General features: G+C 41.1%; 1 protein-coding gene across 3 annotated transcripts in view; it reads right to left on the reverse strand.

The window, feature by feature from the left end:
- LOC111957689 (dedicator of cytokinesis protein 5) overlaps nucleotides 1-6,246 on the reverse strand; it is a 29,205-nt gene extending 22,959 nt beyond the window's left edge. For all 3 annotated transcript variants that reach the window (XM_023978625.2, XM_023978624.2, XM_070437102.1), the window contains exon 1: nucleotides 6,115-6,246. In XM_023978625.2, the coding sequence (XP_023834393.1) occupies nucleotides 6,115-6,157 (43 nt within the window). In that variant the 5' untranslated portion in view covers nucleotides 6,158-6,246. The remainder of the gene's footprint in view (nucleotides 1-6,114) is intronic.
- Between the last annotated feature and the right edge of the window lie 6,771 nt (nucleotides 6,247-13,017).

A 13,017-nucleotide genomic window follows, 5' to 3' on the forward strand; every position in this document is an offset into this window, starting at 1 on the left:
CACACCAAGCATGTTGTGATGCAGCGCTACTGTCTGTGCCTCAGCACTGCTCACTAGTGCAGCTCCTTCACACTGTTTTGCACCTCTACCTGTGACATCCCTGGCTGGCAGGTTACATATAAACACACACACAGACAGCCTCTTGTCAAAATCCTACCGGCTCTCTATAATCTGACCAAATCAGATTGAAATGCATGTCGGGAAATTCAAATGGCATTTTATTTATGTAAATAATACTTAAAGATCATGTTAAATATTGGATCCTCTATATAGACGATTGCCTTATGATCTGGACGGGTTCCAAAATTAAATGAATATCTTAACTACAATTACTCGAGAGTACAATCAATTTCCTTCACTATGGAAAATAACATTAACTCTATACATTTCTTAGATGTACTTGTTACAAAGGGACAATCTCGAAGTACTACAGTTCACAGAAAACCTACAGATAAAAATATTATATTGACAGCTGATAGTTATCACCCTCTTCCCCTAAAATGAGGTTTACCAGTAAGCCAACGTCATAGACTGAGTCGCATCTGTGACACAGAGGAAGAATGATAGACAATCAAATTCTCTCCTTGAGTGTTTTCGTTTGAGAGGTTACCCCGATACCTGGCTTGATTAAGCTCAAAAACAAGTTAAAAGCTTGAACAGAAGCCAGTTACTTAACAAATCCCAACAAAAACAGAAGAAACTGTTTTCTGTAAACTATATACTTGCTTTCAATGATAGCCATAATGGCATCAAGTCTATTGTCAAGAAACACTGGCACATATCAGACTCGTCTTTAAATTCTGCCTTCCTGAATCCACCTTTATTCAATTATAAACGATCAAGACATCTATCAAACATATTGGTTAAATCAGATGTGGTCAGAGAGAGACAAGAGGCCTTCATAAAAGGATGTTTCCCCTGTAGAGCTTGTACCTCTTGTAGCACCATAAGGAAATGTTCTAATTTAGTATGCCCTTAGACTTCTAGGACCTATGAGATAAAATCATGTAGAACTTGCACTACTAAAATGAGTTATTTATATGTTACAGTGTTCTTGTAATAAGATTTATATTGGAAAAACATCCTGCACCTTGAAAGTACATCTCTGAGAACATAAATCCACTATTAGACGTCAAGATATCAACTCGCCAGTTGCAAGACACTTCATAGAACAAAATCATTCCATTAAAGAATTGCGTTTCTGCGGGATCTAAAAAGTTCATCCACCACGTAGAAGAGGTGACTATGACAACAAATTACTCTAAAAGAGAAGCCATGCGGATATATAAATTAAAATCTATTTTTCCACACGGAAAAACAAATAACTAGATTTCACCTCCTTCCTATAAGCCACATTTAGACTGTTATAGAAGAACACGGTCCATATCAGATTTTACATATTGTTTATGAGTTGGCCCCACACATTTATGAATGGCTTATGTCCTTTGTGGTGGACTATCTCATTAATTGATATAATGTATTTAGGTGAGCGGAAACCTGGGGCGATTGATTTGTGAGTTGCCCTTCGTGCACCCTCCCGTACCCTATAATTCTGTATTTCTTTGTGACTCATTTATATACAGGTAGACCAGAAAAGCCACATCCTTGATTGGTAGATGAGTGACAACCCTGATTAGAAGCACCTGCTGCCCATCTGCTGTTCTTTACAAATGCTGTTTAGACTTTTTTTTATTGTACCTACACACTGAAGAAGGCTGTAAAGCCAAAATGTCTGTGTACGCTATCCCTGATGCAGTGAAAATAATTTAAAACATTGAATAATAACTTAAGCTTTATGTGACATCTTTTTGAGTGCAAACCCATTATACCTCTTTGTTTGTATGAAATGCATGTGTGGTCTGAGGGGTGATGATAGTGCATTTATATCAATAATTGTCAATCTTTTCATTCTATAGCAATGACATCCTCTACACTATCACTGGCATCTTGACGATTACAAATTGGTAGACTACATTTGAAATACATTGTATCACAGACATTAAGCTAGTCCATAAGTGAGGGGTATGTCTTATTTTCAAATATTACTAGGGTTTAGCAGCAATTGACACACAACAAGCTTCATGGATGTTCTGATTGTATCAGCATTACACAAACATAACTAAAAGGTAGTGTCTGTTTCAAACGGTATCTACCCAAATAAGAACAAACCAATACACAGTTGCATGGAGTCATCTGTCATATTCAAAATGGGGGGAAAATGTAGTGGAACAGCAACAATACAAAGTATGACTTCAGTCCCCCTTTCGACAATGACATGTCTGTCTGTGGTCTTTACCAAACATAGCAAAAGATGAACAAGAACTTGAACACAACATTCCACAGAGGTATGCTAGCTACTTTGGGGGTTGGCAAGCTAAGTCAAGGGCATTCCTTACTAGAATATTGTTATTTTTAGAATGATGCCAATATCCATGTTCAAACAAAGTTGAAACCCAAATTAGTGTCAGAACAAAATTAACATTCTGTACATGAGACCTAAATCATTCTACGAGATTATGGTTATTTTCTGTCCTGCTAAATTCAGAAATCTGTAGGCCTATTATATTTACACATCTCAATGTTTTGTAAACAATGAAGGAAAAACAACCACATGAAATTGTGATTAATTTCCACGTAACTTTGTTTTTGTAAAAATCTATGAAAGGTGTTATTGCTTGATACAGTGATATCAACCAAATATCATAGCCTCAATGTGTTTAAAACAATGGTGTAAGACTCTGTTCAGGATGAGTGTTAATATTTCCTGTAGGCTGGATCGAGTTGTTGCTGTTGTGATTATATTGTATCATTTTTAAATTGTGTAATGTTGATTGCAAGATGGCGCCGACAGACGTGGCAGCTTTGCTGTATTTTGTTTTTGTGTCTGTTATTTCTTATACTATTATCCCAGAACGTTTTGTGTGTTATTACATACAGCCGGAAATAACTTTTGGATATCAGAGCAGCGGTAACTCACCAGCACAATGACCAGGAATATGACTTTCCCGAATTTGATATTTTGTTCTCACCCCCTAGGGCAATTTAACTTATCCCAGAGGCTGCTCCAAGACGCCACTGGCGGAGAAGACGATTCGGAGTGGACTTCTAGTCCGACTCAGGAGGCGTGAACACCATCCACTGCTTCAGAGTATATTACTCGCTAATGTTCGGTCTCTGGACAATAAAGTAGACGAGCTCAGGGCGGGGATCTCCTTCCAGAGAGACATCAGGAACTGCAACGTACTCTGTTTCACGGAATCATGGCTCTCTCTGGATATACTGTCCCAGTCCATACAGCCAGCTGTGTTCTCAGTACATCGCACAGACAGGAATAAAGAACTTTCCAGGAAGAAGAAGGGCGGTGGTGTCCGTTTCATGATTAACCACTCATGGTGTGATTGTGATAACATACAGAAACTCAAGAGCTTTTGTTCACCCGACATAGAATACCTCACAATCAAATGCAGACCATATTACCTCCCAAGAGAATTCTCTTTGGTTATAGTCACAGCCATGTATATTCCCCCTCAAGCCGATACCACGATGGCCCTCAAGGAACTACACTGGACTTTATGCAAACTGGAAACCACATATCCTGGAAACCACATATCCTGAGGCTACATTTATTATAGCTGGGGATTTTAACAAAACAAATTTGAGGAAATTGCTACCGAAGTTCTATCAACACATTGACTGTAGTTCTCGCACTGGGAAAACACTCAACCACTGCTATTCTCTCTTCCGGGATGCCTACAAGGCCCTCCCCCGCCCTCCCTTCGGCAGATCACGACTTAATTTAGCTCCTCCCTTCCTATAGGCAGAAACTCAAACAGGTAGTACCTGTGCTAAGGTCTATTCAACACTGGTCTGACCAATCGGAATCCATGCTTCAAGATTGTTTTGATCACGTGGACTGGGGTAGCCTCGGATAATAACATTGATGTATACACAGACACGGTGACTGAGTTCACCAGGAAGTGTATTGATGGATATTGTTCCCACCGTGACTATTAAAACCTACCCAAACCAGAAACCGTGGATAGACGGCAGCATTCACGCTAAACTGAAAGCGCGAACCACCGCATTTAACCATGGCAAGGTGATTGGGAATATGGTTGAATAGAAACAGTGTAGTTATTCCCTCCGTAAGGCAATCAAACAGGCAAAACGTCAGTACAGAGACAAAGTGGAGTTGCAATTCAACAGCTCAGACACGAGATGTATGTGAGAGGGTCTACAGATAATCACAGATTACAAAGGGAAAACCAGCCACATCGCGGACACCAACGTCTTGCTCCCAGACAAACGAAACACCTTCTTCGCCCGCTTGAGGATAACGCAGTGCCATCGACGCGGCCCGCATCGACGCGGCTGATCGTGGACTTCAGCAAAAAGCAGAGTGAGCACGCCCCTATCCACATCGACGGGACAGCAGTGGAGAAAGTGGAAAGCTTCAAGTTCCTCAACGTACACATCACAGCAAACTGAAATAGTCCACCCACACAGACAGTGTGGTGAAGAAGGCGCAATAGCGCCTCTTCAACCTCAGGAGGCTGAAGAAATGTGGCTTGGCCCCTAAGACCCTCACAAACTTTTACAGATGCATAATTGAGAGCATCCTGGTAAGGCAACTGCACCGCCCGCAACCGCAGGGCTCTCCAGAGGGTGGTGCGGTCTGCACAACACATCACCGGGAGCACACTGCTTGCCCTCCAGGACACCTACAGCACCCGATGTCACAGGAAGGCCAAAAAAATCATCAAGGACAACCACCCGAGCCACAGCCTGTTCACCCCGCTATCGTCCAGAAGGCGAAGTCAGTACAGGTGCATAAAATCTGGGACCGAGAGACTGAAAAGCAGCTTCTATCTCAAGGCCATCAGACGAATAAATAGCCATCACTAGCCGGCTACCACCCGGTTACTCAACCCTGCACCTGAGAGGTTGCTGCCCTGTATACATTGACATGGAATCACTGGTCACTTTAATAATGTTTACATAATGTTTTACTCATTTCATATGTATATACTGTATTCTATTCTACTGTATTTTAGTCAATGCCACTCCGACATTGCTCATCCTAATATTTATATATTTCTTAATTCCATGATTTTACTTTTTGATATGTGTATTGTTAGATATTACTGCACTATTGGAGCTAGGAACACAAGCATTTCGCTACACCCGCAATAACATCTGATAAATATCTGTATGTGATTAATACAATTTGATTGCTGCTGCCTTCATGGCCAGAGGTGCGTTCCCACAAAACTTTCTTGTAAGTTCTTGAACACAGACTTTTTTGAGGTACGTGTGGGTGGGTGTGGCTTGAAACAATGAATGACGTTTTTAAAGGGCAGTGGCCATGCTGATACCGTTCCCCAACTAACCCCTCCTCGTTTTTCAACTGGTCGTTCAGTACAGCACCGTTTATGTTCAATTGAACGATCCAGAACGTAAAAACGTACTGAACGCAGCCCTGGTCTCGCTTGCAAAAGAGACCATCTGAATAGACTTTTACTGGTTAAATACAAAAACAACAGGTACCCAATTGCGATATTATAGGCCTACTGACGTCATCATACTCTCTGAAATGGTTCCCCATTAGTTTTGATTTACCTTGAGGGCGTGTATCCATATAACGTTTCACACAGCATGCCTGAACCAAAGTGACTCATGTAGGCTATGCGCCTATGTTGTTTTCATGATATATGACAGGCTAAAATCACAATGTCTTACACATTTCCAACTATAGGCTTACATGTATGCTAAGGCTACAGTATATGGACAGCAAGAACGTTTCAGCTGGCACAAACTTTACGCACGACGTGTAGCAAGGCTTATTTTCGAGTCAAACCACTCGATTTACGGATTGTTACTGTATGGACATAGAGAGCACGCCCTGACCAAACGTATTCACATCGAATCAACATTCACTTTCTTTCAGGGATTCCCAAGTTACATGTGTGACAGTCAAAGTAGCTTAACTTCGCCTTTTCCTAAAGATTCCTAGCTACTTAACTTCCAAGTTTAATTGCCTTGGCCAACTTGTAAATAGACTGCTGTGTGAATACAACCCAATTATAAACAAGACGACATAGTTGTCTAACTTACCAACGCCATATTTCTCTTTTTTAGTTGGAATCCAGCGGGTCATTGCGGTGAAATGATAAATAAATAAATAGATGAACTGCTGGGCGGGTGGGACACTTCTCGTCCTGAACACTACAGTTTCGCCATCATGACTTCAAAAAGGGGGGAGGGGAGAAAACTAGGGCTATGCAATTGAACCCAGCAGCAAGCGTTGCCGCGCCTCGTTGCGTAGGCTAAAGATCATTCAATTGAACAAATGTGGCAAATGTAACATAACAACAATGTAATACTAGAACCAAAATTCAAATAAGTGATTAGAGAAACTCACTTACACGAGACCGTGTATAGTGTACATTAGGATACCATACCTTTCACCATGAGAGTCCATTGTGCAAAATAAAACTGGGCACATTACTGAGATAAGGTATGATAGCCACAATTAGAAGTAAGTATAAAACATTTTTCGTTGTCTGAGCAACATTTTTGTCATGAGATAAAGTCAGACTGACATGAGAGAGCAATGGTCTGTAACAATGCAGAGGTATCATGTACAGACCCATGCAGACACTGAGTGTACTATAATATAGGTCAGCCAGAGGCGGCCTATGGGCCAAAACTGGACTGCAAGGAATTTTGGGGATGTTAGTTTTGGTTAAAAAATAAAATCTGTTAAAAAATCTGTTAAAAATGTGTTTAGTTTAGGAAGTCTTTTCCCTAATATTCCCACGAATAAAAAAAACATGTGATCATGTCTCAATGTAATCAAGGTATGAAATTATTGTTATTTTCAAATGCAATCTATTTTTGGCCTTAGTTGTGGTCAATTTGCAGTGTAAGAATTATTATAATTATGTTCCAGTCCGCTCAAACAAAAATTATCCGGCAGCTGAATCTAGTTGCCTACCCATTTTACAGACGCTCTTATCCCGACTGACTTACAGGAACAATTTAGGGTTCAGTGCTTTGCTCAAGGGCACATTGACAGCGTTTTAACCCAATTGGCTTGGGGATTCAAAACAGCAACCTTTCGATTACTGGCCCAACACTCTTAAACCCTAGACTACCTTCCACTCTGATATAGAGCATATTCTGGTGATTTTTTTAATTTTTACAATAGGCCTAACGTTACCATATGTTATTTGATTCAAATGATTTTTACTTTTTTGATTTTAAGTGATTCAACCATTGACTGCTTTGTTTTCCTCAAGGTCAGGAATGTAAGGAATCGACCTGTTGTCAACGACGTAGGCCTCAGTGGACACTGTCAGAGGATGTGTGTGTGTGTGTGTGTATTAAATAACATGAGGAAAATGATTGCAGTAGCCTACTTGATCATCAGCAGGTGCACACAGTGTTTGTATTTTAGAGGATGAGTCTGTCTGAGGTTACCATTCATGCATTTGTCTGTGGAAGTTTGCATCAATACGTGCATTGATTGTGATATTTTATTTATGAATGGGCCCCAGCCTCCCCGTAAGACAATGGGCCCCACCCTCCCCCTCCTCACCGATGCAGCTGTTTAGTGGATCCGGCCTGTTATTCTACTTAGCCTTTTGTCTTCACATCATGTGTTGCTGATAGCACTGCACAACCAAATGTTGCTGTCAATAACCATTAGCCATCAATTTGCATAGTTTTTCCCCTTGACAGCTTGATTTAGCTCTCACTATTTGTATGGTGATTTCTCTGTGCATTTTGCTCTGTCATTGTTCTCATGTAAATTTCACACGGGTTCGTTCGGGCAGGGCAATTGCTATGACATTTTTTTGCATTATACAGTATTTGGTTTCTGCTAACCATCACAAAATATATCTTGATTTGATTCTGCAAAATGTCATATCCCCCATCGAAACAGTAGGGTAACTGCAGAGAGCGTTAGTAGTCAGCCATCAACTCCTAAAAGTAGATTCTCCCAAAACTGATTGGTGGTAAAGAAATTATTGGTACAGTTTTGGTATACATTTACATAGCACTTACAACTGCTATCCATGTTTGTGGCATGCACAATACAAAGAATTTGCAAAAATAAGTCACAACAAAAGAAAAATAATCTTAAACAATAATTGGGTGTTGAGAGAAGGTTTACTGTAGCTACAATTCATTTAAGTTAGTTTTTACAAATCTAATGCATATAAACATTTTAACATGTAATTACACAAATCAGATACAGATAAGGTACCTACAATGTAATTACACTGTACGCACTGTACTGTCTACCATGTAAATATATAGGTATTAGGGACAGTTATTGTATATTAGTACAGCATTTAGGTTTATTTATGTTGGGGAATGTTGTTCTCTTAGAATGACTTGCTCATTGTCTGCCTCATCTACAGGTGCAGGATCATAATTTGATCACCTTATTGTTGCAGGAAATGTCCTGCACAGCGGGGAAATGCAAACTCGTAGTGCATTCAAGGTTTAAAAAGGCTTCCAAAATGTGTAATTTTTTCTTAAAAATTTCAGACTTTATTTGCCCTAACTAAACATGTATCAACCCCTACAAAAATTACTATGAATTCTAATCCACACAATAATTTACATTTCCGGTTACTGAAGGATTATTTTCCTGTTTTGAGAAACTGGTCAAATTAAGATCCTACACCTGTAAGTGATTAAAAGATTGGACCACTTACGTGGGTATATATTGGGCGGTTTATGTACTTAAATACTTTTGAATAATTTGACACGGTTTTGTTTGATCCGAGCATTTTTGTGATTTGTGTATTCTTAGGTTTATGATTCAGTGTAGGCCTTACTTTGCATAGAGTAAAGATCTTTAGTCATATTCAGGTTTACACTTTTGCCATGGTAAAACCTTTCGCAAATATAATCTCAACCACAAATGGATTACTTTAATGTATTAATATTAAAAAAGATCCTTTGACATAGAGACCAGTCAAATGAAAAGGAATTCTGCAAGCTGTGAATAAGGAACACAATATTGCCATCATGTGACAGACTTTTGTTATTACAACATGACTTTTCTTGAATGGCAAAACAAAAAGTCAGGAAGTGGTATACAACTACTATCAAACACCATAGAAAATCATAAAGGACTCTTCATTGTATCGGTTCCGCTATGGCATACGTGAGCGCACTGACAGCACTATTGAGGCCATTGCAATTTTTAAGTAGTTAATTTTCTACGAAAACTTCTATTTTTTATTTTATTTAACCAGGTAGGCTAGTTGAGAACAAGTTCTCATTTGCAACTGCGACCCTGCCAAGATAAAGCAAAGCAGTTCGACACATACAACACAGAGTTACACATGGAATAAACAAACATACAATCAATAATACAGTATAAAAATCTATATACAGCATGTGCAAATGAGGTAGGATAAGAGAGATATGGCAATAAATAGGCCATGGTGGCAAAGTAATTACAATATAGCAATTAAAAACTGGAATGGTAGGATGTGCAGAAGATGAATGTGCAAGTTGAGATACTGGGGTGCAAAGGTGCAAAATAAATAAATAAATACAGTGTGGGGATGAGGTAGATTGGATGGGCTATTTACAGATGAGCTATATACAGGTGCAGTGATCTGTGAGCTGCTCTGACAGCTGGTGCTTAAAGCTAGTGAGGGAGGTAAGAGTCTCCAGCTTCAGAGATTTTTGCAGTTCGTTCCAGTCATTGGTAGCAGAGAACTTCGAAGGAGAGGCGGCTAAAGGAAGAATTGGCATTGGTGGTGAGATAAGGCGGGGCTTTACCTAGCAGAGACTTGTAGATGACCTGGAGCCAGTGGGTTTGGCGACGAGTATGAAGCGAGGGCCAGCCAACGAGAGCATACAGGTCGCAGTGGTGGGTAGTATATGGGGCTTTGGTGACAAAACGGATGGCACTGTGATAGACTGCATCCAATTTGTTGAGTAGAGTATTGGAGGCTATTTGTAAATGACATCGCGGAAGTCGAGGATCGGTAGATGGTCAGTTTTACGAGGGTATGTTTGGCAGCATGAGTGAAGGATGCTTTGTTGCGAAAATGGAAGCCGATTCTAGATTTAATTTTGGATTGGAGATGTTTAATGTGAGTCTGGAAGGAGAGTTTACAGTCTAGCCAGACACCTAGTTATTTGTAGTTGTCCACATATTCTAAGTCAGACCCGTCCAGAGTAGTGATGCTGGACGGGGCGGCAAGTGCGGGCAGCGATCGGTTGAAGAGCATGCATTTAGTTTTACTTGCATTTAAGAGCAGTTGGAGGCCACAGAAGGAGAGTTGTATGGCATTGAAACTCATCTGGAGGTTAGTTAACACAGTGTCCAACGAAGGGCCAGAGGTATACAGAATGGTGTCGTCTGCGTAGAGGTGGATCAAAGAATCACCAGCAGCAAGAGCAACATCATTGATGTATCCAGAGAAGAGAGTCGGCCAGAGAATTGAACCCTGTGGCACCCCATAGAGACTGCCAGAGGTCCGGACAACAGGCCCTCCGATTTGACATACTGAACTCTATCGGAGAAGTAGTTTGGTGAACCAAGCGAGGCAATCATTTGAGAAACCAAGGCTGTTGTAACGGCAGCCTTCCTCCTCTTCACGAGAAGAGAAGGTGTAGCAAGGATCGGACCAACACGCAGCGTAGCCAGTGCTCAACATGTTTAATTACGAAACTGTGAACACTTACAAATAACAAAATAATAAATGTGGCAAACCGATACAGTCCTAGCTGGTGCAGAGAAACACAAAGACAGGAAACAACCACCCACAAAATCCCAACACACAACAAGCCACCTAAATATGATTCCCAATCAGAGACAACACAAAACACCTGCCTCTTGATTGGGAACCATATTAGGCCAACATAGAAAACAGACAAACTAGACACAACAAATAGAATGCCCACCCAGCTCACGTCCTGACAACACTAAAACAAGCAAAACACACAAGAACTATGGTCAGAACGTGACAGCTGTTGAGTCTGCCCAAAAAGAATGTTGTGATTGACAGAGTCGAAAGCCTTAGCCAGGTCGATGAATACGGCTGCACAGTAATGTCTCTTATCGATGGCGGTTATGATATCGTTTAGGACCTTGAGCGTGGCTGAGGTGCACCCATGACCAGCTCTGAAACCAGATTGCATAGCGGAGAAGGTACGGTGAGATTCGAAATGGTCGGTAATCTGTTTGTTAACTTGGCTTTCAAAGACTTTAGAAAGGCAGGGCAGAATAGATATAGGTCTGTAGCAGTTTGGGTCTAGAGTGTCTCCCCCTTTGAAGAGGGGGATGACTGCGGCAGCTTTCCAATCTATGTGAATCTCAGACGATACGAAAGAGAGGTTGAACAGGCTATTAATAGGGGTTGCAACAATTTCGTCAGATCATTTTAGAAAGAGAGGGTCCAGATTGTCGAGCCCGGCTGATTTGTAGGGGTCCAGATTTTGCAGCTCTTTCAGAACATCAGCTATCTGGATTTGGGTGAAGGAGAAGTGGGGTAGGGGTAGCCAGGTGAAAAGCATGGCCAGCCGTAGAAGAATGCTTATTGAAATTCTCAATTATTGTGGATTTATCGGTAGTGTCAGTGTTTCCTAGCCTCAGTGCAGTGGGCAGCTGGGAGGAGGTGCTCTTATTCTCCATGGACTTAACAGTGTCCCAGAACTTTTTTGAGTTTGTGCTACAGGATGCAAATTTATGTTTGAAAAAGCTAGCCAGAGCATTCCTAACTGCCTGTGTATATTTGTTCAAATCTTCCCTGAAAAGTTGCATATCACGGGGGCTATTCGATGCTAATGCAGAACTCCACAGGATGCTTTTGTGGTGGTCAAGGGCAGACAGGTCTGGAGTGAACCAAGGGCTATATCTATTCCTGGTTCAAATTCTTTTGAATGGAGCATGCTTATTTAAGATGGTGAGGAAGGCACTTTTAAAGAATAACTAGGCATCCTCTACTGACGGGATGAGGTCAATGTCATTCCAGGATACCCGGGCCAGGTCGATTAGAAAGGCCTGCTCGCTGAAGTGTTTTAGTGATGATCACTGTTTGACAGTGATGAGGGGTGGTCGTTTGACCGCAGACCACTTATGGATGCAGGCAATGAGGCAGTGATCGCTGAGATCTTGGTTGAAAACAGCAGAGGTGTATTTGGAGGGCGAGTTAGTTACGATGAAATCTATGAGGGTGCCCGTGTTTACGGATTTGGGGTTGTACCTGGTAGGTTCATTGATAATTTGTGTGAGATTGAGGGCATCTAGCTTAGATTGTAGGATGGCCGGGGTGTTAAGCATGTCCCAGTTTAGGTCACCTAGCAGCACGAGCTCAGAAGATAGATGGGGGGCAATCAATTCACATATGGTGTCCAGGGCACAGCTGGGGGCAGAGGGGATCTATAGGAAGCAGCAACGGTTGATGAGTTGATAAACAAACTGAAAGGGTGAATACTGCCACCTGCAGTGTACTGTTTGAAAAGTGTATAAAGCCAAGTTTGGCGATTTCCTGCCACCTGCAGTTATGGAATGTTTACTCACAAGTATAAATCATTGGCTGATCCTCCTGATGACCTGGATAGAATTATGTGATTCTTCCTTAACCTATAGGAAGTCCCACCCAGTTGACTACTTCAAATGCGGAAAGTCCACAATGGAGCTGCCCATGCTGAAACATACTTTTTGGCACTAGAGTCCTCTATCAATCTCTATGTCAAACACATATACCTTCTATTTAGAGTACATTCTTGTGCTTGAGTCATGGTATTATGAGGGGATATTCCTAAAATCTCATTAATGCTGATGAGAGACAGATTTAGGCTCAAGAGACCATTGTGTAGGATTGTTTCATGAACAGTCTACCACCTCAGGTGCAAGCTTTATGTAAGCATTATATAAGCATAACATGTATTGGCATCTCAGTTTGGTGTCGATAGGGTCGATGAATCAGTCAAGCAGACTGGCATGTGTGTCTTGTCCTCCCTTCAGTCAGGCCTAAT

Source organism: Salvelinus sp. IW2-2015, linkage group LG33, assembly GCF_002910315.2.
Source record: "Salvelinus sp. IW2-2015 linkage group LG33, ASM291031v2, whole genome shotgun sequence".
Taxonomy (NCBI): domain Eukaryota; kingdom Metazoa; phylum Chordata; class Actinopteri; order Salmoniformes; family Salmonidae; genus Salvelinus; species Salvelinus sp. IW2-2015.